The following is a 26,479-nucleotide window of genomic DNA, read 5'->3' as shown; positions in this document are numbered from 1 at the left end:
AAAAACTTAAGTTTTTTTAAAAATATTTTTATTAATAAAATAATATCTTGATAACGTATAAATTAATTTTATATAAAATATAAACTCTTAAATTATATAAGCCTGTTAAAAAAGTTAAAAGACTAAATAATAGTTTTTTATATTTTATTCGTTTCTAGAAAATAAGAAAAGTAGTTCTCTCTCCTTAATTTCATTTCATTCACATTGTATCTTTGTCCTTTTGTTTATTCTTCTGCAAACGAATTCCAAATGTTAAATCAAAATCAAAATCATGCATTAACTCAGGATACAGACTGAGTACACGTCAGCATGTAATAAATCTATATAAATTCAAATGGCAGTAAGCCCAACCGGCAAAGATATAAAGTAATGAAAGATCAGCTTGTGGCAACTATGTTGGAGTTAGAACCCAATATTTTTTTTTTTTTATATTAGCACTACAATTAATTTGATTTACGTTTCACTATAAAAATATATATTATTAGAAGTATGACTCAAATTTTATTAAAAAATTTATTTAAAATTGATTAGATATTATTTAATGAATAAAAAAATTAAAAAAAAAAATTTTTTTAAAAAATTTTTGATAAATAAATTTATTTGCCTATAAATTGATGGAATCTTTATAGAATTAATTATATATATAAAAAAAGATATAAATGAGTTATAAGTTTTTATAAGATAGACATTTCATGAGATTAAAAAAAATTAATATTTTTAGGTGTGTATATTTGAATGGATTAAAAGAAAAATGAGATGATACATGGATGTACATAAGTATGTGTTTATTTATATTGATAATATTTCATAAAATTAAAAGAGATTGAAAGGGTATATAAATATTGATTATTAGTGTTTGATTTGATTATTTTTTTATAATTTTTTATAATTAATAATTTTTTTTTATTCGTGAACGTAGATTAATTTAATCAAATTATGTTAAATTATTATTTTTTTGTGTAATTAATTGATTGTTTATTTTATTTTTGTTAACGTGAATGTTTAATTGATTGGACTTTTTATCCATAATATGTATCTTACATACTTTTTACCACCTTATTCAGTATAAAATGAACCCATATTCTATCCCAAATTCTCAATCTTTTTCCTAATATATATAAATTTGCTAAAAGGGAGCCCAAGGAAGTGTGAAAACGGGTGGTGAATGTGAGGATGGAAAGAGCCGGTGATATGTTAGGAACCAAGCTTATATCAGGCATGCTTGTGCTGCTAATCATGTTGATGTCGATGGAATTAGCTCTCAAAATTGAAGCACAAGCAGGAAAGCTAGCAAGTGGTGAAGGTAATTAAGTGGGCTTTTGGAACTATTCTTTTTCTAATATTCCTTCACCTTTCAAGTTCATTTCTTGGATTCTTCCCACTTTTAAAGGTCTCCTGTTCTCATTTTCCTTCCTATGGAAACACTATATAATTGGTTCTCTCGTTGCTATACAGCACCAAAGGGAAGAAAAAAATTGTTCTTGAGCCTTTGCTTTGCCTTAACGTTGAGCATATTGTTTAGATGATTAGTTTAACTGAACCGGAGTGTTTGATATCTGCAGTGGGTGCTCTTCGTGAAATTGCCATACAATTAGGGAAAACAAACTGGGATTTCAGTGTAGACCCTTGCAGTAATGACTCAAGCTGGAGAACTGCAGAAATAGATCCAAGGAAATTGTACAATAATACTCTCTTCTGTAATTGCTCCTTCCCTGGTAATGTCTGCCACGTCGATAGCATGTACGTATGCTCCATATTTACTACTTTTGGTTAGTAGTTACTGTCTGCTTGACTTTGACTGGGATCATGGGTTAGGGCTCATGCTCCTACCAACAAAGCCCACGACCTCGAGACCCGATTGTATTTTGTTTTTGGGTTTTGGGCACTTGGTTGGCACTTGTTCTCATAAATCGTAACTATTTGGAATTCTAGTGTTAATTTCAACCTTAGCCATTCACATTGTAGTTACGGACCTTATGGTATGTTGTTCTTCACTAGTTGGGTATAATATGTAGAGTTGAAGGGGACAATCTTTGAACTAGTATATATTTCTTTTCGAGAAGTTTAAGATAATTTACTGTTGGGGAATACTACAGCTCTGATATCATTTGTTGGGCTAAAAGCCTTCAATCCAATCACACCAGCGGAAGCGAAATCAAATAATAAATCAAACATACAAGAGACAACAATTTAACGTGGTTCGGTCCAACTGACCTACATCCACGGATGAGAAACAAGATCCACTAGTTGTAGAGAATTACAAACATACATCAAATCATCAACCTCACTCAACAATCAATACTCATAAGACACTCTCAATCTCCTCTAGTCCTATGAAGTATTCTCTACCCAAACAAACACAAACCCAAACCCTTGTGCACTCTTTCAACATAACCAAACACATGCCCATATGCTCCCATACATCATATCTATGTGGACCCTCTCAGTCTCCTCTAGTCCACTCACAAACAAACATACACACCCATAAGACGTAGAGCCCCAATACTCCTATGGGGTGTCTATCCCACAAAACCCTACAACTCTCTTACATCTTTTTCTCATACCTAACCCTGTAGAGACTTCACATATTTATAACCATACAAACTTGCTCATTAAGAATCCCTCTCTTCTTAGAATTCTTCTCTTGCAAGTCAAACTTACCTATTAAGAATTCCTTTCCTTTTAGAATTCTTCTCCTGCAAGTCAAACTTACCTATTAAGAATCCTCTTTCTCTTGAAATTCTTCTTTTGCAAGTCTTCTTGTCCATCAAGCAATATCTGATAAATCCCAAACAAATCTCTAACAAATCTCAAACAAATCTCTTATGGGATTTAGGTCAATATTCCCAACATTTACTACTAAGATGTAATGGAGGGTTGAGCTTCTGCTCGCATGAGTTACTGCAAACTGGCATTCTCAGACGCCCTCAACATGCCCCTCTGATCTCTAGAGTTAAAAACAATGGGACAGTGATTACTTTGATATGGAAATTCACTTATACCCATTTTTAGTAGGTTTATACATACAGTGTATATATATATATATATATATATAGCTAAATAATACTTGGTTCTTGTGTGCTTGTATATTGCAGATATCTTAGAGGACAGGATCTGCCTGGTGTACTTCCACCATCGTTGGTGAAGCTACGGCACATTAGGGTCGCGTAAGAAGGGCTCGCAATTCTGTGTTTTAATTAACATTAGATATTAAAAATTACTCCAAATGGTGGCCCTTTTCTGTTTTTGTTAATGGATTTTTTTTCTTAATTTCTTTATAGTGATTTTTCACGGAACTACCTGAATGGTACAATACCACGCGAATGGACATCTACAAAGTTAGAGAGCTTGTAAGCGACGTTTGAAATTCATGTTTAAGTTTTTTTAGTAATTGTGTAACACATTCATTGAGGTTTTTCTGGAGATTCATGTTCAGGTCTGTTACTGTCAACCGGTTATCGGGACCTATTCCATCCTACTTAGGGAATATTACCACACTCGTAAATCTGTATGTTCATCTATCTTTTTGTTCATCTCTACTTATCATTTTTTCCTTGGTGTAAAGTTTTAATAGACTGCTGCATGTTCAGGACCCTTGAGAGCAACAATTTTTCTGGACATATTCCACAAGAACTTGGGAAATTGTTTAACTTGGAGAAGCTGTTGGTCCCTTTTTCCCTTCATTGTCGAACAGATTGTCTATGCATGAATTCTTTAGTTTTCAAAAGATATCATCTAACAGATTGAATAATCCCAGAGTATAACCATTTTGACACTGATTTGGTCTTCTCCATTGGTGACTACAGCGTTCTTAATGCTAACAATCTCAAAGGAACGTTACCCTGGGCTCTCACAAGTTTGACCAAGTTAAGAGAATTGTGAGTTCTTGTAACCTTAGTGCTTATTCAGTGTTATGGCTACAGTATTAGATTTTGTCAACAAAAGTTCGGCTTTTGATGTCACTGAATCCCATTTTCATGTTTGTCAATGTGCAGTAGGATTAGCAGCAACAACTTCACTGAAAAGATACCTGATTTTTTTCAAAATTGGAAACAACTCCAAAAGTTGTAAGTATCTTGTTCCTCTTTCCTCTTTCAGGAGGCTTCCAGTGCAATTTTTTGTAGTTAATTTATTCTTGGTTAACAGAGAGATCCAAGCCAGTGGTTTTCAGGGCCCAATTCCTCCTAGCATCTTTTCCTTAAATAACTTAACAGAACTGTAAGTTTGCATGCCTTCTTAGGTCACAATCTCCATGAATGCCATAAGTTCCTTTCGGAAGATAAGATATTTACTTATGATTTATAAACAAGCTTTTGTTACCTTTACAAATGTATTCTGATTTAATTTCATGCAGAAGAATTAGTGACCTAAATGGAGGAGTTTCACAGTTTCCATCCTTAAGAAACATGAAAAGCATACAAAACTTGTGAGTTATTTCTACAGTAATAAGATTCTTGAAACTCAGAAGAATGTACACTTTGCTGTAATTGGTCTTTAATGGAATTAATTTATGTTGCAGGATGTTGAGGAGCTGTGGCATATCTGGAAAAATACCTGATTATTTATCAGAATTGTCAGAACTAAGAATTATGTAAAGCTGCTCTTCCTGTATTCTAGTTGCAACTATCTGCCTTGTAGATTATAATATTTCTTATAATATATTCACTTCTAACAATTTCATCATGTAGTGTTGGTTTTAGCTACATATATTCACTCACTTCCCTCTGTCTCCTTTTTCCTTCCCAATAAAATTAAATAAAAAAGAAAAAGAGGAGGAAATGAAAATGAAACAAAGAAAAAGCACCTGAAGAAATCCTAGGAATGAAATATTATTATTTTGAAGGACTTAAAGTGAGTTTAAGATGAACCTTTAGTGAATTTGCTCATAACCCCAATGTTTTGTACTCTGTGGAATTTATTACTGTTGGCAACACCAACCAGAACATATTAATTCAGTGATGTCAAATCTTCATGCTTCAGCTCTAAAGTAATGACAAGATGCCCTATGAACACAAAAATCTTCCCAGAACATATCATTTTCACTGAACTTGACAATTCGTGATTAGGTCTGTTCCAGATAGACTTCCTTTTATTTGTTGCTTGGCAACCTTCCATGCTTAATATTTATTTAGAGCTTCAGGCACTTGTTTATGAAGTTAATTGATATTTTAAATTTTAATCGACATTCACAGTAGTTCAGATTTGCGTTGATCAAACAGATAATCAACTATTTATTTGTTATGCTTCTTTTTCATGTTTATATGACTTGAAGCTTCACAAAAAGTAGCGAGCATATTGCCTACTAAATGCATTACACCAACAGTGAATAAATATTCTTTTCTGTTCTAATTTCTTGCAGTGATCTCAGTTTCAACAGATTAGTAGGAATTATTCCAAATTTTGGGAATCCAACAAAGATTGAGTACATGTAAGCATTTCATAATCAAAAGTGTCATGCTTATGATTCACTGAGGTTTTCCCAGTATATTTTCCTCCGTTCCTTATCTGAAGCTCACATGGAGGAATTGTTTCAGATGCTAAGCATATCTTCTGTTATCATCTTTATAAAGTAGACTAATTACCAAGGGTGGCATTTAGCCTTCCATGGGTGGAAAGGCTTGAAGCATTATATTTTAATCTTGTAAAATATTCAACCTCTATATTTTTCTGTGTTCTTTTTTTTACGACATTTCAAGCTTCAAAGTTCTAGCAGTGAGCGTTTTAATTATAACGTGATTATGATGCTAACTAAATAGGTATTTGACAAACAACTCACTCAGCGGTCCCATTCCTGACTGGATCAAGAGCTCAAATAGTCGCAGGTAATTCATGTTTAGTTCCATCTTTATGATGCCTTAATATAGCAAAGAAATCTCTAGAATAAAACTATTTTATTCTTTTATATATTTTTATTATAATATTAAAATTACATGAAAATATATAGATTAAAATATTCTCAATCTTAAAATCCAAGATTTTTATATATTAAAACAACTAATCAAATGAATAATTTAATCTCTACATATAATAGGAAAATATTTAATGAATTTGGTGTAATTACTTAAATCACTCAGACTTAACTAAAATAGATAAAGTCAACTAATTGAATAATAATGAAAATTAGATTCCCACACTTCCTCTCAAGTTGGGTAATAGATGTTAATCATGCCCAGTTTAAATTTCAGATTCTCGAAGTTGTTTCAATAGAAAGCCTTAATGAGTATGTCTGTACTTTAAAGGCATGTGGGAGTATAAACTAATCTAATAATTTCTTCGTTTATCTTCTCTTTGATGAAGTGACGATCAATCTCCACATGTTTAGCCCTATCATGATGAATATGATTTTTTGCTATACTTATGGTAGCTTTGTTGTTGTGGAATATGTTCATGGATTCTTCTGCAAATACCTTTAACTCCATTGAGCACTCTTTTCAGCCAAATTCCATCACATGTGCCATGAGACATGGCTCTAAACTCAGCTTCTGCACTACTTCTAGCCACCACAGATTACCTTTTGCTTTGCCAAGTAACCAAATTTCCCTACACATAGGTACAATAACCAATAGTTGATCTTCGGTCAATAACGGATTTAGCCCAATTGGCATCAATGTAAATTTTAACATTTTAGCATGATGTCTTCTTAAAAAATAACCTTTTGTTCAGACTCTTTTTAAGATACCATAAGATTTGATACACAGCATTTAAGTGTTCCTCAGTTAGGTTGTTCATGAATCTGCTTACCATACTAACTGAAAAATTGATATTTGGTATTGTATGAAAGAGGTATATGAGTTTCCCAACAAATCTTTGATATTTGCCCTTATCTGTTGGTGGACTTCCTTCTTCCATTCCTACCTTATTTATTGTGTCCATATGGGTGTCAACTGGTTTGCATCCAAGCATTCCAGTTTCCTTTAGTAAGTCTAGGACATACTTACGTTGAGAAATAGAGATGTCATTCTTTGAGCGAGCTACCTCCATGCCAAAAAAATATTTGAGGTATCCCAAATCTTTGATTTCAAATTCTTTGGCTAGGAGGTTCTTTAGGTTGTTAGTTTCTTCCATATAGTCTCCAATAAGAATAATGTCATCCACATAGACAATAAAAATGGCTATTTTTCCTTCAGATGAGTATTTGACAAACATGTTGTGATCAGTTTGGCATTATGAAAAATCATACTTCTTTATCACTTTTGTTAGTCTATCAAACTATGCACATCGGGATTATTTGAGGCCATATAAAGACTTTTAAAGCTTACATACCTTACTAAAATTGTCTCAATTTGCGAATCCTTGGGGAATTTTCATATAAACTTCTTCTTTTAGGTCGCCACTAAGAAATATATTTTTGACATCTAATTGTTGGAGTGGCCAATCTAGATTTGCTACCAATGATAACAACACCCAAATTGAATTAAGTTTAGCAAATGGACCAAATGTCTCCTCATAGTTAACACCACCAAATTGAGTAAACCTTTTTGCAACAAAGCGAGCTTTAAATCTATTAATACTTTCATCTGCATTATGCTTGACAATAAAAATATATTTGCACTTAACTGGATTTTTCCCTTTGGGTAATTCTGAAATCTCTTGTGTTTTGTTCATTTCTAGGGCCTTGATTTTTTCCAAAATAGTATCTTCCATTTTGGTTGCATGAGTGCTTTATGAATATTATTTGGAATCTGTATATTATTTAGTTTGGTAACAAAAGTTCAATAACTGGATGATAAACCTTTATAAGAAACCATATTACGATTGGGTGTTGAGTATATGATCTCACACATTTTCTTAGAGCAATCAATTGATCAAAATCATCAAAAAATTCAATTGAATTAGATTCAATAAGAGTGTTACCTATGTTGATTTCAAGTATCTCTAGAATCGGTTCGGATTCTTGGTTTTCCTTTGAAGATGTCCATTCTCCTAGATCTTTCAGTTTTATGTCTTCTTGAATAGACAATCAATTCTTTATTTGTTTTCCCTTGTGTGGACTTTGGGTTTGGAGGATCTGGTTAGATGTTTTGGACTTGAAAGGGAGTTTGAGAAGTATTTGGTGGTTTGGTAATAGGATCTTTCTAAAGCTGATATTCTCGTGTGATTGGATTCTCCTATTGAATGACAGTTTTTAGAAAGTAAGATTGATTTTATAAAAAGGTAATATTTATGGAATGGTAGAATTTTTTTTGTTATTGGTGAGTAACACTTGTATCTTTTTTTATTCGAAGAGTATCCAAGAAATATGCATTTGATGGATCTAGAACCTAGTTTGCTTTGATTTTTTTGGTTGGTAAGAACAAATGAAATGCATCCAAACAATTTAATGGGAATAGACAATATGATTCGAAAGTGAGGATAGGAACTGAAAAGGAATTGGCAAGAGTTTTGAAATTTTAAGACTTGAAAAGGCATTCTGTTTATAAGATATATAGTAGTAAAAACAGTCTCACCTCAAAAATATTTAGGTACATGGGTAGTCATCATGAGGGATCTTACAACTTCTAATAAATGTCGATTCTTTCTTTTAGCAACGCCATTCTACTGAAGAGTGTCTACACATGAGTTTTCATGAATTATACTATGCTTTATTAGATATGATCTAAGAATTGAATTATAATATTCTCTCCCATTATCGATTTTCAACACTTGGATTTTGGTTTTGAATTGAATTTAGATCATATTGTTGAAGTTTTGAAATAGCTTACCCACTTTTGATTTTTCCTTCATAAGGAATACCTAAATAACCCTAATATGATCAATAATGTTATTTACTTTGAAGGGATCCCAAATGTCACTGTATATCATTAAAAATGAATGGAATGATTTATAAGGCTGACTAAGATATGTGGTACGAGTATGTTTGGATAGTTGACAAACTTCACATTAAAAGTTGTTAGGATTTTGATTGAATAGTGATGGAAACAACCTTTTGAGGTACAAAAAATTTAGATGACCTAACTGATAGTTCCACAAAATGATAGTACTATCTTTATTATTACAGGAGGATGAAGTCACACAAGAGATCTTTTAATATTGTTTTTCAGAATAATTAACTCTTAGGATATAGAATCTTACACACATCTTAGCATTGCCAACCATCTTCCCCAAGTCCAAATCTTGAAATTCACACATATTTGGAAGAAATTTAGTAACACACTTAAGGTCTCTTGTAAGTTTGCTTATAGATAATAAATTACAACTTAGATTTGGAATAAACAGAACAGAATCAAATGTTATTTCTTTGAAAATAATAACAAAATCTGTACCGATCACTTTTGAAAGTGACCCATCAACAATTCAAACTGTAAAGTTTTCATGACATGTGTTGTATTTACTAAATACGGATACATCCCTAGTCATATGGTCTAAAACTCCTAAATCCACAATATATGAATTTGATTTCTTTAGTTTTACACTCAAGACACTTAAAAAATTACCTTTTTGTGATAAAGAACATGTTTGAATAGTAGTTGTAATATTTTGTAGTGATTGGAAAATGCTAGCTTCAAGGTTAGAGATAACCTCCGATGTCGAACTCTCTTTTCGACTGGTCATGCTGGACTTTGAGTAAAAATTTTCAAAAGTTCATATCGTGCTCTAATATCATGAAAAAATCTCTAGAATAAAATTATTTTATTTTTATATATTTTTTTATTACAGTGCTAGAATTGCATGAAAATATATAAGCTAAAAATTGAATATTCTCAGCATTAAAGTCCAAAATTTTCGTGCATTAAAATAGTTAATCAAATGAATAATTTACTCTCTATATAGAATAAAAAAATATCTGATAAATTTGATGTAATTACTCAAATCACTTATCATTCTGAATATAAAAAACTTAATTAAAATAGACAAAGTGAACTAATCAAGTAATAATGAAAATTAAATTTTCACGTATTCTTAATAACTTCTTGGCACAAATTTACATTCCTACATTCTTGTATGAAAAAATATGCGCGCGTACTAATAAGCGTAGGTTTTATGGATAACATGCCATTTAAAGGGCCAAGTACCCCCTTATGCCATGGCAACAGATATCTATTCTTAGTCTTCAATTTCAAACAGCTTCAGTTTGGCTCTACCCCGACTTGGTATAATGAAAAAGTGATGTTAACTATGTGGCCTGGCCAGAGATCAAGTCTGAAGAGTCTGGAATGCTGCAACATACAGCATGCCGTAGATGAATCATTATTACGTATATATTTGATTCTGTTATGTAGCCCAATAAAACCTCATTAGTGATCAATTCTAATATGTCTTCACAACTGTCTAAAAGATAAAATAGGAAAATAAACTGTGGACTTGATCTAACTCCGCAAGTTCATAAATTTTTGAAACTGTCTAAGTAAGCTTGAAGTAGCATCCATTGAAATGTTCAGTTAGCTATATACGAATTATAGTGTTTGCTTTTCTGTCAAGATCTCATAGATGCAGCTATTATTTCTTATCAAAACAATGTAACATGCAGTTATAATATCGTTAAGGAAATATATGTTTATTTTGCAGTGCGGTAGATCTTTCTTACAATAATTTTTCAGAAGACTCAGTACTACCCACTTGTCGGGAAACATTGTAAGAACAATTTTTTCCAAGTTTTTCCTTGAACTTTCAAAATGCATATCCTTTCTTTTTAACTTTTCAAAACTTAGAAAAGAAACTATTTGTTGTTCTATCAGAAACTTGTTCAAAAGCTCTACTGGAGGAAAGAGTTTGTAAGCTCCAACTCACCAAACTTTTTGTTTAATAAAACCCCCGTGCTACTTCACATAAATTGATTTCTTTTGTTATTCTATCATCATACAGACAACTCAGTGAGTGCCTGCAGAGCTATCCGTGTTCAAAACGTAATTTACATTTCTTTGATCAAAACATACTATATGCTTCAATTATATTTTCATGCACACTTTGATATTCTCCCTCATTTTGGTGCTCCCTACATAGACCCTGCCGATGACAACAGTACTGTAAATTTCCCTCACATTTCTTTTGTTAATTTGTATATATCTAATAACCACTAATTTGCTATGTTTCCATGCAGATCAATATTCTTTGTATATAAATTGTGGTGGGGGAAAAACTACTATAGGAAACATTAACTATGAAGCAGATTATGACCAAGGGGGTGCAGCAAAATATGTTCCCACGGGATCCAATTGGGAAGTTAGTAGCACAGGACATTTCTGGGATACGAACCCTAGTTCGGATGACTATGTAGCACATAACGTATCCGTACTCAGGATGAATGGCTCTGACTTGTACACAACAGCACGCCTGTCTCCCCTTTCGCTCATTTATTATATCCGCTGCTTAGGAAACGGAAATTATACTGTGAAACTTCACTTTGCAGAAATAGTAATAAGAGACAATAGTTCTTTCTACAGTCTTGGAAGGCGGTTATTTGATGTTTATATCCAGGTATTAAATCTCATTGTACATGCTCTCCTATATGCTGCAGCAATAATTTGATTGAATTAGTTTGTTGCAGGGAACACGCAGGTTGGAGGATTTTAACATTGAAAGTAAAGCAAAAGGGGTTGATAAGGAATACATTCATGAATTTACGGCTGTTACTGTGAGGGATAAGACTTTGGAGATCCGCTTTCTTTGGGCTGGGAAAGGGACAGCAGCTGCCCCAAAGAGGGGAACATATGGCCCCCTGATATCAGCTATCTCAGTGAAATCTGGTAAGTTACACACTCTTGATGGAGGCCTTCTTTTTCTTCTTACAGTGGTATCTTTCTTTGAGCTTGATATTTTTCATTTTGTGATAGATATAAAAAAGATGCATGCAAACATCTTTGAGTAAGAATGAATAACTTGTTATTTCATAAAATTGAAGCTTCAAGCAAGGCCAATGCTAGGTTCATTTTATATATTGCTTTCTATATCTATCAGAAAATTTGTGCTTTTGGTTCACTATGTAATAACTTAATTTACAAATTTGAATTGTTGGATTGCTTTAGTTATGCATGCCTCTTTGAACTAGCATATAAAAAAACCAACTTGAATGTGATTGGTTTGTTGATTTTCTGTAGAGTTTAAACCTCCAAATGATAGACAAAAGAAGATATTCATTGTGGTTGGAGCTGTAGTTTTGCTTTTACTCCTAGTTCTCATGATTTTGGGTGCTCTTTGGTGGAAAGGCTTGTTGTGGGACAGAATATCAAGGGAAGAAGGTGATGTATATCAACTTCATCAAGTTTATGTTTGGGAAGAAAATCAATAGTAGCATTACTGCACTCTTTTAGATACTTTATTATTATTATTATTTTAAATTCAACTGAAAGTAAAACAAAGAGGAGTAGCTGTGAAGTTACAGAACAGATGTACCATTCAGATTGTCATTTTTTTTCAAGGTGTTATGAAACTATACAAGGATTAAAAATGATTTGTCATAGTTATGATCAATTATGTTCTCTGTTACTTACCATAGAAATTGAGATCATCACTCGTGTCAATAACATTGTTAAATTAAAATGAAACTCAAAGCGGAGATTCGATTGATCAAGTTCACTAATACCATAAAAATGCATAGAGGAGGTGTGGAAACTGTGGACAGTAGTTTTTAAGGTAATATGTATCCTATACAGTCTGACGATAGTGAAATAAGAAAAACCTCCAATTTGAAGTGACGAACTTGGAGTTTTAATTAGGGCATAAAAGAATAGTAATATTTTAGTCACAATCCTGTAACAAATTCTTTTTTCTGCATAATCAAAGGAGAAACAGTATCTGCAGCTGTTGTATCTGATTCTTTCGTTCAGATGTCATGAGTGATTTAACTTTCTGAAAAGCACTAAAACACTAAGCCAGAAATCAATGTTACGTATCCGTTATATAAAGCAGCATATTGACCTTGTTCCTCGAACAGAACTTAGAGGATTAGATCTGAAAACTGGTATATTTACCTTGAGACAAATCAAAGCGGCCACAAACAACTTTGATGCAGCAAACAAAATTGGGGAAGGTGGTTTTGGATCTGTCTACAAGGTAACAAACAGCTCGTCTCTATTTTTTAACACTCTACTCACTCTCTTCTCCCCCACCTTTCCTTGTTATCCAAGAAAAATACTGATAAAACTTGCATGAGTGAGATGCAAATATGAAAATTCACTTTTTTTTTTCAATCCAGGGCGTACTATTGGATGGTACCATAATTGCGGTTAAGCAGCTGTCTTCAAGATCAAAGCAAGGAAATCGTGAATTTGTGAATGAAATAGGCATGATATCTGGTCTACAACACCCAAATGTTGTTAGACTATATGGATGTTGTGCTGAAGGAAATCAATTATTGCTAGTATATGAATACATGGAAAACAATAGTCTTGCACATGCTTTATTTGGTAAGCTTAAAGCCTTTCCTTATTTGACAAAGAAAGGAATCAATCACTTGATTGGTGATTTATGTCAATGACAGGTACAGAAGAAGTCCAACTGATACTGGATTGGCCAACTAGACAGAGGATTTGTATTGGAATCGCGAAAGGTCTGGCTTTCCTGCACGAGGAATCTCCACTGAGAATTGTTCACAGGGACATCAAAGCTACTAATGTATTACTCGATAAGGACATGAATCCTAAGATCTCTGACTTTGGTCTAGCCAGGCTTGATGAAGAGGAAAACACCCACATCAGCACCAGAGTTGCTGGAACAATGTGAGCTTCCTTCTTTTCTCATTCTTTCAATAATTGCAAGATAATTAGATAATTTCCATCCTTTGGCTATATGAGCATCCAACTGAAAACTTTCAAAATCAATTGGATATCAAGATATTCATTTCTCCATTTTTTCCTTCTTTTTTCTAATGATATATGGGTGAGCATAGTAAATAAATATTGGCTTTAGTGTTATCCCTAAAGTTGAGTTGCTACACATACAAGAATAATGCAGCACCTAAATTCTGCATATAGAGAAGTTTTGCTCAGAAAGTAAAGTTGCAAGAACATTCTTTGCTCCAATATTTGGTAGGAGTAACTAGGATTTCTAATACATACACCATTGCACTAATTTTTATCCACATAAAAGGTAATCTCTTTTAAAGGAACTTTTTCGAGTATGTAATCCAGTAGATGGTTTCCAGAATTGAACTGTATGTGTCTGTGCATGTGCTTGTGTGTAAGTATGTTTTAAAAGAGTGTCACTAATCGTTGTAGTTTTAGTCATAGCATAAACATGTATAAAGCTAGCAACAGAAGTAAATCATGCACCAGTAACATCTGAAATTATAGCTCACAGAATGGCCGACTTATCTTTGCAGAGGATACATGGCACCAGAATATGCATTATGGGGCTATTTGACCTATAAGGCAGATGTTTACAGTTTTGGGGTAGTTGCATTGGAAATTGTTGCTGGCAAGAACAACATGAAATACCGACCAAATGAAAATTACGTGTGCCTTCTGGACTGGGTAAGAATGATCTTCACTACTTTCCTTGCAATTAAAAGAAGATTCTGTGGAGTTTAGACCAGGTGACTTGCTTTGGCGATTGTCTCTGTGTTGTGTGTCACATTGAGCATAATATCTTCTTTGCATAGTCAAATTGCGTTCATTCAGTTTTCAAACCGGACATCATTTTCACATTGAAATGAAATTGCATCCTTTGTATTTACTGAAACACTTGCACAACACCGAACGAAAATACATATCACCAGAAGATCAAATTCAGTTACCATATAGATTGTGTGAAACTAGTCTCTTGGGAAAAATAAAAGTAATATTTTAAAGCTCATAAAATTCTTTACCATAAGGCTGCAATTTCGAGTTTTGCCAAGATGATATAAGAAGAGAAAAGAACCTTTTTTTTTGTTAATTTTCTCCTTCATTTTCTCATCTTTATCCCCTTTTATATATGTTCGATTTCAGGCTCTTGTTTTACAACAGAAAGGCAATCTTATGGAGCTAGTGGATCCAAAATTGGGTACAAAGTTTAACAAAGAAGAAGCAATGAGAATCATAAAGGTAGCTATGTTGTGCACTAATCCATCACCAGCGCTTAGGCCTACAATGTCTGCAGTTGTGAGCATGTTTGAAGGTCGTACTGATGTTCATGAAATAATCCGGGAACCAAGCCTTTATGGTGATGAAATGAGGTTTAAGTCCTTAACAGAGTTCGATCAAGTTATACTCCAGAGCAGTGAAACTCACTCCCTCCTTCAATCATCAGATTCTATATGTATAGGATCATCTTCTACATCTGCCCTCGATCTATAGAAGAATAATTTTGAATTTCATTGTAGTTAACTTCTTGTTGACAGCAACTTTTCTAATTCATACAAGTAAAAGGAACAGAACTGAACAGCACTGTCTTAGGTAGTGCTATTGTAAAATGCTAGACCATAATGCTAGACCATTACGGAACTGTCTTAGGAAGTAATTTATTAATTTACCATTTAGTGTCAGAATGTGTTCAGCCAATTTAAAGAACACAAGAAACACAAGGACCGTAATGGATATTCGTGCTCGGTTTTGCTGTTTTCCTATTGTTTATGTTCAATCAGCTACTATTACTCTTTGTAGAAACTGGGGCATAACTGTTAGATACTTGGTTAGTTAGCTGTTGTTTCTGGGAGGTCTACCAGCTTGTAGCAGATTCAGTCTGCTACCTTTGATAAAATCTTCAGCTATACAAAAAAAAAAAAAAAAAAAAAAAAAAAAGAGCTTAGCAGCATGATAGGTAAAGTAAGAAAATTCATTAACTTGGGAATGATTATGACATACATTAGGCTACAAAATCCGTCAAGTTATTATCAATCCTAAGAGTGATTTTTTTCAGACACAAAACCATGCTTATTTAGGTTATGCTACATCGAAAACAGTAGCCACTAAGGTAAGATAAACCTATTTATAACAGATGCAAATGTCTGAATTGAAATAACATATGCAAGTTACTTCCACACCGATTCAGACGTTATTAAGTGGTGATCTTCCAGTTTCATCAGTGATCTCTGGGGTGTAATCGGCAGAGATATGCACTTCTTCCTCCTTAATGCTAAAGTCGCAACTTGCAGGGTTAGATGGCTCTTCCCTGGACATGCTCCTGGAATAATTGGAAAATGAACGGCTAGCCATGGCCTTGGCCCGTGCAAAACCATCAGCTGAATAGGGGGCAAGAGATGGAGTATAATTAAGTCGACTCTTTCCCTTCAAAATTTTTACCACCTCAGACATACTTGGCCTAAGTGTAGGAGATGGGTTAGTGCATAGCATTGCTAATTCCAGAATCGTTTTCGCTTCTTTTGCTGAGTACTCAGAACCCAGAATTGGATCAACCAGAGCTAAAAGGTCTCCCTTCTCTTGCAAGACATAAGCCTGCAGAGTTAGCAAGTTCAGTTTCAAGATAAACAGGAACGTAATCCTCTAACGTGAAGAGAAGAAGTTAATATATGGCTTACCAAATCTAGAAGGTAAACACTCTCATCATTTGGCCTGTAACTGGCACTATTCTGTCCGCTGACAATTTCAAGCAAGACTACTCCAAAGCTGTAAACATCTGCTTTACTGGTCAGATGGCCTCGCATGGCATACTCAGGAGCCATGTATCCACTGTAAGAACAAAAAAAAAATGTTAAAAAGTTTGGTCAAGAAAGAAATTATGAAATTCATTTTTCAGAAGGGCATAACAGCAGAGATAAAATGGTTTTCTGTCAGTACGTGGTTCCAGCTATCTTAGTAATGACATGGGTCTTCTCCCCTTCATGAAGCTTGGCAAATCCAAAATCAGATATTTTTGCTGTAAAATCCTTATCAAGAAGAATGTTTGTTGTCTTGATATCCCTGTGAATAATTTTTAGTTTGGATTCTTCATGGAGAAATGCCAATCCTTTAGCTATCCCACGGCAAATTTTAGACCTGATTGCCCAATTAAGTTGCACCCTCAGTTCTTCAGGACCTGCTTGGTCATATGCTATGCAATAAGTATGTTGAAATCTTCATATATAAGTGTATCAGCTTGTTTAAATAAAGGCTTACCAAATAATGCATGTGCAAGGGAATTATTTTCCATGTACTCATAAACTAGAAGTAGTTGGTTTTCATCTATACAGCACCCTAGTAGTTTTACTAGATTTAGGTGTTGCAAAGCTGATATAACGCCCACTTCATTGACAAATTCACGACTCCCTTGTTTTGATTTTGCAGAGAGCTGTTTTACAGCTATTACTGTCCCATTGGGAAGCACCCCCTGTTTATGCCAAAATCAAAGCTTTCTTATCAAAACCATGCTGACAGACAGCCAAGCAGCAAGAAAAAAGGGGTCTATACCTTGAAGACAGCTCCGAAGCCTCCTTCACCTATCTTGTTTTCTTTGTTAAAATTTTGCGTGGCAACTTTTAGTTGCCGATAAGTGAAAAGTCCTCCACCAGGCAATGAAATAAGTTCTTTTTGTGCTGATAGTGTCCAAAAATAAAAAAAAAAACAACCAAGTAAGAACCATTTCAACAACATAATTTAGTGGCCAAACCCCTCTTAACTCTAACTTATTAAGTCTTTACCTTCAATTTTTGATTCCTTGCCACGAAGATAACCCATTTTCCAGAGGCAAATAAAAATCAGAACCAAGAATAGAACAATGGATCCTGAAATCCCAGCAATAATTAAAGGAGAAAGTTTTTTGGGAGGCTTTACTGGTTTTACAACTGCATACAAACATGAAGTTGGTAGTTGTTAAAATTAATGGGGAAAATAAAAGAAAGGAAACCAGACCAGCTAGCATGGAGAGGTGTGCTGGGAGAGGAGTATACCAGGCTCTACTGAAATAGCGGAAACAAGAGGACCATAAAGCTCAAAGGGGCCACGTTTTGAGCCTTTCCCGGCCCAATATAGGTGGATTTCAAGGCTGTTTTCCCTGACTTCTGCTTGAAACGCCTGAGAAGCGTTCTTATTTAGACCTCCAGCAATATCTTTGATATTAAAATCAGCTAAGACCTTTCGACCCTGCAGTACCAATCAGCTAAGTACAACTTTTGTAGCTAGCATAAAATGAATTCTCATAGATTGATTAATGAATAAAAAAAAGGTTACCTGAATGAAGACATCAAAAAGGCGATTTCCTCTGCTCTTATGTTCAGCTTCCTCTTTAAATGTGATCTCAGCAAAATCAAGTTTTACTATATACAAGCCATTTTTCATGCAGAATCCAAAATACTTCAGAGATACTGGAGCAACACGAGCTGTCTTGTATAATGATGCGTCTTTGTTTTCAAATCCACACTCATCATGGGATTCAATAGAGTGTGTGTAACTCATGGACTTGCTTTGCGTTGGGTCATATATTCCCATGCTACTGTAACCCCATTTCCTGTCATCACTGATATAGAATGTTGAAGCTCCTTCCGGTTGCGTATCGCGTTCAAATGTACCTCTGCCTGCTGTTACCTTCTCACCTCCACAATTGATATACAACCGATCATCTGCAAACCAAATTTTGCTCTTGATGATTAACACACGTTGCTTTTCAAATGCAGTGAAACTCATCTTGTCAACATGAAACAACTTAAGCCACAGACAGTGGCCTACTGATGGTTGGAACTTTCAAATTTTTATTCCAGAAATCAAGGTTTTAGTAAAGTGAGTACCTTGTAATCGGATTAAGCTCAGATGATGGATTCAAAATGCCATTAAAACAACTAGTAAATAGGAATTTTAACACAAGGAAAAGCAACTTGCCTATTTAAAAACAAAAAAAAAAAAACAAAATGAAGGAAAGAAATTACAAATTTGAAACAAAAAGGCTACTTACTTTCCAATTTGTCTTCATCACAGGAGAAATTATTCCTTTGCCATGCATTATCCCTATAAAAATATAAAAATGGGTTAGAACTAGAATTCACAAACAAGATATATACCAGTGCTTGAAAAAAATGGAGAAAGAAGCTGAAGCCGGAGCTTACAACTCTACTGACGGAGAGCAGCATGCAAATGAATTCCTGAAAATTTAAGCATGGGAAAAAAGTAATAATTAATGGAGAAGCTATAAAGAAAAGGGTAATTTTCTTTTCCTCATTTGCCTTACATATTCCTGTTGGATCTGTAATTTACTATAGATGAATATGTGAAATTGTTCTCTGAGAAATCCCTGCACAGCATCACACTTAAAATCGTTAAAAACAGAATGATTTCTAACTCAAGAACAATTTATGATATATTTAAAGACTGCTTGTTTTTATTATTTTTCAAAAGAAATAATTCAAGACTATCTGCAGCTGCAAGAATTAGAGTTGGTTTTCCTTATTTAAAATGAAAAAACTACATACCAAAATTATCTACATTGGTGAAAGTAAAAATGAAATTGAAACTTACAGGTTTGCTTCTGTTTTGTTGGAAAACCATGTAGGAATCGGCCCTGTTAGTTTATTTGCTCGAAGAAATCTGATAAAAGGGTAAAAGGACATTAACCACACAAATAACATAATTGTCTCTAGATGTTCAAACAATGAATAATTACATAAAAGAAAATTGTTATAGTTAAATTCTTTAAACTAAGTTTCACATCAAAACAAACACAGTTTTAAAATGTTGTAAACACAAATCTAAAACAACTTCTCTTACATATTTGTTAGGTTTCCATACTCGGGGAAATCTGGGACTTCACCAGTCAATTTGTTGTAGCTCAAGTCCCTACGTCAAATAATTCAAATAAAAAGAGAAACAAGAGAGAAAAAAAAAAAGAACCAGAAATACCAGAGAATATGATGCTTGCTTATTGCTGATATTGCAAAGAACCCTTTTCTCATCTAATACTCTAATAATTCAGATGACGAGAAGTGGAAATAATTAACGGCTCAAGCTCACTTCTATATGGAAAGGTGATGTCTCTGTCATACTTCGTTTATAATATTTCCATCTCTGTTAAACTGTTTTTCTTTTTAAATCTATATCAATGAAAGTTACCTAATCTTTTGATTGTGGCAGGAATCTTCTATCTGCCTGTTAAGATTTCAATATGTAGAAACTAATGTGAAAAGTGATGATTACTTCCTGGAATTAAAAATTTACTTGAAGCTAAGTCAAAGAGGTTCATCTTTTTTGAGAGCACATCTCATCTACAAAATGATACAACGTGATCTTACTCCTTGGCCATTGGCCAACACAACTTTACGCAGCATATCATTATTTATATATATGTTACTTGAATTTTTTTACAGTTATCCAAGAGTAACTAGCATGTTCTAGAGAAAGTGACTTACAGATGGCTTAGGGCTTGGAAACCACCAATATATCGTGGGATTGAATCATTGATTGAACAGTTTCTCAGGACCCTAACGAAAGGCAAGTGTTATAATTAAATTACCATAAAGAAAATATGTCCTGATAAAAGGCTAATTAATATTTCAGAAATAAGACTCACAAAGTTTCAAGATGTATCATTCTTGAAATATCTGGAAATGGAAAAACTTCTCCATTTCTTCCATACAAGTCAGCAATGCGCCTGGACAGTCAACACCAAACAGGATATCAGAGGTTAGAAACAATGATATTTGTTCAATTCAAATTTCGGACCCATCCAGCTGCAGTAAGAGCATTACATCTCGGTGACATTCTTCAGGGAGGATATTGTATCCGGAAGAGGCCCTTCAAAATGGTTCCCTTGAAGTATCCTGTTAAAACCAAAATGTTCTAAGCAAATATTCTGATCAAAGTTCAGAACATTCAGTCAGCATAAAAAATGTAACTGGTGCTTACAGTATTTCTAACTGATTCCAGTTTCCAATATATCTTGGGATTGGACCAATGAATTCATTCCCCCTAACATTGCTGCAAATGGAAAAACCAATAATCAAAGATACAGTCTGAAGCGAGATAAAGGAACATGAAAGAGGAAAACTTTCCCTTACAATTGCCTTAGGTTTGTAAGATTTGCCAGACATGGAGGCAACTGTCCTTGAAATTTATTGTTTGCCAGCACCCTGCAATTATAGAGAAAGCAAATATATATTCATGCCAGTTAGGCAATCAAATTCAAGAAAATTCAGTTTCTATTCAACTTGGAGGATAAAGAAAAAGAAAACCTTACATGCGATAGACATTCTGTAGGTTTCCAAGAGATTTAGGAAGTGTCCCAGTTAACTGGTTGTCAGATAAACGCCTGAGGAAAGCAAGTCAAAAACAGAATGGTGCAATGGTTAGTATAGGCAAGAAGTTGCAGAAAATGGGAGCTCAGTGATGGCAAGGTATTACAGGAACTCAAGGTTCGAAATGTTTCCTAAACTCTCAGGAATTCTTTCAGAAAGTAGGTTCTCTGCTAAGTCCCTGCAAGCAAAAAAATAAATGATAATACACTAAAAACCTATTTTGCAGAATTAGGATAGATCAATTTTCATGGTATGATATATGACATGCTTGTGAATAGAAAACGATCAGGACTCTGCTACTTACAGAGTTTTAATAGATGATGAATTGCCCAGATTTTGTGGTATTGAACCCTTTAGCCAGTTTTCTGCTAGAATACTTCAACAAAAGTACCATGAAAGAGAAAAATTAGTAAAGAAAATGTCAAAAAGTTCAAATAAATTCACAACGTAATCCATAATGACAAATTAAGGTGAGGAAACAAATGGCAAGACTAAAAAATTGCATGTGTGAAGAATTCTGGAGTACTCACAGAACATTTAATGAGTTCATTTCGCCAAAGAAATCAGGTATAGGCCCTTCCAGATCATTGGATGAAAGATCGCTGTCATAAATTAGGATTGTAAACTTAGGAGTTTATGTCAAAAAATCAAAAGAAATGATCAAAATAACACGAGTTATACTACGTAGCTTGCTAGTAGACAGATTTTAATGGGATGTGAACAACAAAGGAACTTACAGGTATTGAAGTTGATTCAGATTTCTTAATGAGTCAGGAATGTTTCCATGGATCCTGTTTGAACCCAAGTCGCTGAAAATGCAGCAACAACCAAAAAAAAAAAAAAAAAGAAAGAAGAAGAAGAAACAGGATGAAACAATACTTTTAAAGCATTATTTACCCAAATGAAAATAGTCATAGACATGAACATGATTATCTAGACATGAACATGCATATGTGTATATATATCAAACTCGGTTAACAAAATTTTAGAATCCTTCGGATTGAGACAACACCAATGATTTCCTATTTTGATAAAATCAAACACTACTGATTTTTATCTTGATTGGATAATTGTTTGATTCTTTTCTTAGAAAGAGCTGGAAAATCTTTTTAGGGTGCTCCAGTCATTGAAAGACGATACCAAAAATTTATAATTGAGAAGGTTAAATTTTAAATATAGATTATTGAAATTAAAAAACACTATCAATCACATAATTATTGAGGAGATTAAAAAAAAAATACTTACAGCCAGATCAGGCAGGTCAAATTTCCTATAGCCGGAGGAATTTCACCCTTTAGATGCATGTCAGAAAAATCACTGTCAATGTCAAACAGCTAAGAACGGTTAAAATTTTTCTTTTAAAAAAGTAAGTGCTAAGTTAAAATTTCCATCAACCAAAGATTAGTTATAAACAAATTAAATCATTTTTTTTCTTTTTTTGATATTGAAAAGAAATATATTCCACGCACATTTTTTATAGTATAAAATGAAGAGAGATTTTCGTACATTCTCGTCACCCGACAAAGTGTTTGATTTTTGAAACTGCAATCGCAGAGCACCTTCGATGAGGAATTACAACCCTTACTTGAGAATTCACTCTCGTCGCTTTCCCAAGTCAACCTCAAAGCATGAGCAACCCTATTGATAGCATCCACTAGCATATATGCAAATATAAACATGTTAGTCTTCCCGCACAAAATATTTAGATATTAAAAATATCTTAATATTTAATTTAATGATTGATAAAATAGATCAAAAATTTTTAAAAATCTGAAACAGATCAACTTCTATAGCCTAGTATTAGAAGCTACTACAATAATTAAGCCTATACGACATAAAAAAGAAAACTAATGTCTTGTCAACTATGTTGCTCAAACAAAAATACCATCACTGGGGTCTAGATCAACTCTAGTTTGAGTGAGAGCTTCGTATTGCATGGCTTGAGCTTCATGACTTACTACCAGAAGCAGAATTAAAACAACAGAAATAATTAACAGCTTTCCTCTCAACATATTTTCCCTCAATGCTTGATTACTACTACTACTGCTACTACTCTCTTTCTCACCTATTGGTTTTCATGGCATTGCATGCTTTCTACCTACATATATATACTAATTCCAAGAGCCCCCCTTCTACAGGGGAACTATATGTTCTGCCAACTTGACCATATATTAAGAATAAAATAACAGGCACCAACCAAGACATCTTTTAAATGGAAAACACATTTCCCATTTAATGCCAACGGGTCAACTTTATTAACACTACAATCCCATATATATTATTGCTCATGCTATTCTTTCGACTTTGAGACTCTGCAAAGTATAATATATACCTCCATGCCATCCCATTTTTATGGCATATATATTTGATTCCTTCAAATTTACTTTTTGTTTTCATATGTGAAGATTATAAGCATAACTAAACATCAATAAAAATCAAGTAATACATTTCATATAAAAAAATTAATGAATTGAAATAAATAGATAAATGGATCAATGAATCAATATATAATTAAAAAAAAAATAAAACGGCAATTTTTTTTATTCTTGATGTATATCTGTCATTACTCATTTGTCATATCATTTTTTTTTATAAATCTCTTTTTCAATTAGGAATTCTTAAATCTAAAATCTCCTTCATCTCCCAACTTAATTTTTTTAGAAATCACCTCGAAGATTCCAATAGGGTATGTAGTTTGCTTGGAGTCAACCACACAACGCGTAGAACTGATTGAGGAAATTAGTAAAAAAATAACTTAATTATAAGGAAAATGAATGAACATTTAACGAGTCCTATAAGACGTATCCACTTTTGAATCCATATTTCAGTGCTAAGTATATTTCTTGCATGTTCCCACTCCCACATGATAGAAGATACATGATTTCAAAGTAACTGAAAAGCATCCCTTATTGTTGAATTTTTAATTTTAATGATCTAAATTTAAATATTAATAATTATAAATAAAAATAAAAAATAACAAAAAGGGGTAAATTATCACTGGAAATTGGGGGAAACATGATGTTTTGATTAAGGACTAAGCCACGTGCCACGTGCATTTTTTGTGGATGTCTATATCCAATCTATGAGGTATTGTCCGTTTTGACTCAATATCTCACAGTTTTATTTCACAAAAAATGCTTCATAAATTTGAGTTTAAATATATATATATATATATCATAACAAATCCTTAAAGTATCTTAATGTGAGATTTGGGCATTACAAACTACTATTATTAAAGCTACGTCAAGTTTAACACAAAGCATACAGATCTATCGAATTATAATAAATGTGAATTACACTAAACGTTGGACAAGCCCAACATAAAATACACACAGATCAGAAGTTAAATTTGGATTTAAATATATATATATATATATATATATCATAACAGATTCTCAAATCACACAAATCCATCAAATTATACTAAATGTTAATTATACTAAATGTTAGGCAAGTCTAACATAAAATACGCATAGATCACACCAGACATTAAATTTGATTTTAAATCTCTACATATATATCATAACAGATCCTTAAAGCATCTTACTATAGGATTGGGGCATTACAAACTACCCCTGTTAAAGCTACGTCAAGCTCAACACACAAAGCACATAGGTGATCAGACATTAGGATTCTATAGGTGGTTTTTACTGTGTAACACTTAGCTTCCGTCCGACTAATAACAACTCTAATACCATTTATAGAGATCTGCATCTAACTTAAGATGTATTGTTTACTTTAGCCTAAAATTCTCATGATTTTATCTCATAAAAGACACTTTACAAATTTGAGTTTAAACCTTTACATATATATCATAATAAATTCTTAAAGCATCCCAATGTAATATTGAAACGTTACAATTTTAATGTCCAAAATTCTTTCTATGGGTTTTTTGCTCGTAACCCACACGAGATACATGTTGCAGGAGAAACTAGTGAAGATTTGAACAATGTATTGGAAGTAAATAGTGAAGAAACTGACCATTGAACAATTTATTAATGGAATGAAATGATGAAGAAATTGACGATTCCGATGGAGTGTGGATAAATAATTTTGACCAATTACAATTCCTAGAATGAATGAAGCACGCACCTCTTTTGAAGGTCAATTTGTAATGTATGCTCCATTAATTTCATCTTAGTCTTTTGAACAATGCAAAACATGATGAGAAACCGTCACCTAAGTTTGGAGTGGTTGGAGGGTCCGGAGCTCAGTGGAAATTGGTGGACATGAGGGGAAATAATGATCGATATAGTGGGCATATAGGATGTGAAACACTTGGGCAGACCATAAGCTTTTGGATCGGTGATCATCCGATCCACTTTATATAATATATATTATGCTTGATACGTAAGATAATGATAATGATATGATAATAATTATTTTATATTATATTTAGTTTATATTTTAAAAAATTGATAGAATTATTAAAAGAATTAATTATTCTTTTAGCATAAGATGATTCAATCCTTCAAAAATAAAAAAAATTATTTTTAATTCATATGATTAAATTTACATATTTAATTATACTTTTAAAACTTAAATCAATAATTTAAATTATATAAACTTTAAAAAAGAATAATTTTGATCAATAAATAAAATTATCATTTCTTAATCCTTACACACATCAAATATAAGATAAAATAATATATTTAATTTAATTATATTAATAATATTATTTTATCTTATCATAATTTTATATACCAATCACACTCATAAAAATAAAAAAATAGCCCAAATGAATTGAAAGAAATATTTATGATAAAATTCCCAATTAAAAATCAAAATTTTGAATTTAAACTTAAAAATTTTGGATTCATGTCGAAATCATATGATAAAAGAGGTGACATTAAATTATAAATTATATGTATGCTTAATTACGAATACATCTAGTAATTTTAAACATGACACAAAAATAATACGAAAAAAATTTTATATGGATTTAATGTAATTGTGTTTCATGTTTTAATCATGTTGATACGAATAACACACTTAAAACACAGTATTATTTATAACATAAAAAATTTATAATTTACTTTAATTTATTTAAAAATAAATTAATAATCGTATTTATCGTATCATTTAATATTTAAATAGATTATAAAATTTTAATTTTTAAATAATTTTTCGTTTAAATACTAATTTAAATTTTTTTGTTTAAATAAATTGATTAATTATGTCTAATCATGTTATTCATTTATAATCGTATTAATCGTGTCGTATCAAGTCATATTATTCAAGTATAAATTATTTTTAAATGTATTAATCGTATTGTATTACATATAACATGTAAAGTAAATATATCATATTCGTATTTAAATTATTTGTATCATTTAAATATTCGTATCGTGATTATGTTAAGATTATTAATATTATATTTAAAATCATGTCTAACACAAGATATGATAA

General features: G+C 32.6%; 2 protein-coding genes across 4 annotated transcripts; one reads left to right on the top strand and one right to left on the bottom strand.

The window, feature by feature from the left end:
- The first annotated feature begins 1,103 nt into the window (after positions 1-1,103).
- LOC111274935 (putative LRR receptor-like serine/threonine-protein kinase At1g07650) lies at positions 1,104-15,521 on the top strand. Of its 3 annotated transcripts, XM_022859971.2 has the most exons (24): positions 1,104-1,303; positions 1,563-1,740; positions 3,096-3,167; positions 3,282-3,350; positions 3,437-3,508; positions 3,591-3,662; positions 3,807-3,878; positions 3,996-4,067; positions 4,147-4,218; positions 4,355-4,426; positions 4,520-4,591; positions 5,360-5,428; positions 5,757-5,822; positions 10,507-10,572; positions 10,677-10,712; positions 10,804-10,844; positions 11,039-11,415; positions 11,486-11,684; positions 12,036-12,176; positions 12,872-12,990; positions 13,133-13,343; positions 13,418-13,655; positions 14,258-14,408; positions 14,865-15,521. In XM_022859971.2, exons 1-24 carry the CDS (start codon positions 1,174-1,176, stop codon positions 15,210-15,212), a joined length of 3,015 nt encoding a protein of 1,004 aa, XP_022715706.2. In that variant the 5' UTR covers positions 1,104-1,173; the 3' UTR covers positions 15,213-15,521. The 3 variants fall into 3 exon arrangements, with proteins under 3 accessions (XP_022715706.2, XP_089612048.1, XP_022715707.2); XM_022859972.2 differs by lacking the exon at positions 1,104-1,303 and having other exon boundaries at positions 1,421-1,740; XM_089755922.1 differs by lacking the exons at positions 14,258-14,408; positions 14,865-15,521 and having other exon boundaries at positions 13,418-13,659.
- A 152-nt stretch (positions 15,522-15,673) lies between these two features.
- On the bottom strand, positions 15,674-22,212 carry LOC111274932 (putative LRR receptor-like serine/threonine-protein kinase At1g53430). Its single transcript, XM_089755924.1, has 23 exons — positions 21,808-22,212; positions 21,601-21,672; positions 21,375-21,446; positions 21,177-21,248; positions 21,013-21,084; positions 20,834-20,905; positions 20,682-20,753; positions 20,525-20,596; positions 20,347-20,427; positions 20,186-20,257; positions 19,548-19,616; positions 19,299-19,367; positions 19,012-19,074; positions 18,890-18,925; positions 18,739-18,791; positions 18,021-18,409; positions 17,741-17,933; positions 17,492-17,635; positions 17,262-17,386; positions 16,971-17,181; positions 16,653-16,890; positions 16,394-16,544; positions 15,674-16,310 (listed from the first exon to the last, which is right to left on the bottom strand). The coding sequence occupies exons 2-23, from the start codon at positions 21,618-21,620 to the stop codon at positions 15,903-15,905; spliced, it is 2,754 nt and encodes a 917-aa protein (XP_089612050.1). The 5' UTR covers positions 21,621-21,672; positions 21,808-22,212; the 3' UTR covers positions 15,674-15,902.
- Positions 22,213-26,479: the final 4,267 nt, after the last annotated feature.

The sequence above is a fragment of the Durio zibethinus genome, chromosome 26 (assembly GCF_047325235.1).
Source record: "Durio zibethinus cultivar Kanyao isolate XHJ-2024 chromosome 26, ASM4732523v1, whole genome shotgun sequence".
Lineage (NCBI taxonomy): Eukaryota > Viridiplantae > Streptophyta > Magnoliopsida > Malvales > Malvaceae > Durio > Durio zibethinus.
This window is presented reverse-complemented; position numbering and strand designations above follow the sequence as displayed.

Coding starts and splice junctions, on each gene's coding strand:
- LOC111274935 (XM_022859971.2), top strand. CDS start 1,174: ATGGAAAGAGCCGGTGATATGTTAGGAACCAAGCTTATATCAGGCATG. Junction 3,351..3,436: donor TCTACAAAGTTAGAGAGCTT/GTAAGCGACGTT, acceptor ATTCATGTTCAG/GTCTGTTACTGTCAACCGGT. Junction 3,509..3,590: donor ATTACCACACTCGTAAATCT/GTATGTTCATCT, acceptor CTGCATGTTCAG/GACCCTTGAGAGCAACAATT.
- LOC111274932 (XM_089755924.1), bottom strand. CDS start 21,620: ATGAACTCATTAAATGTTCT. Junction 19,617..20,185: donor TTCCAAGCCCTAAGCCATCT/GTAAGTCACTTT, acceptor TATTTGACGTAG/GGACTTGAGCTACAACAAAT. Junction 16,311..16,393: donor GTGTTTACCTTCTAGATTTG/GTAAGCCATATA, acceptor CTAACTCTGCAG/GCTTATGTCTTGCAAGAGAA.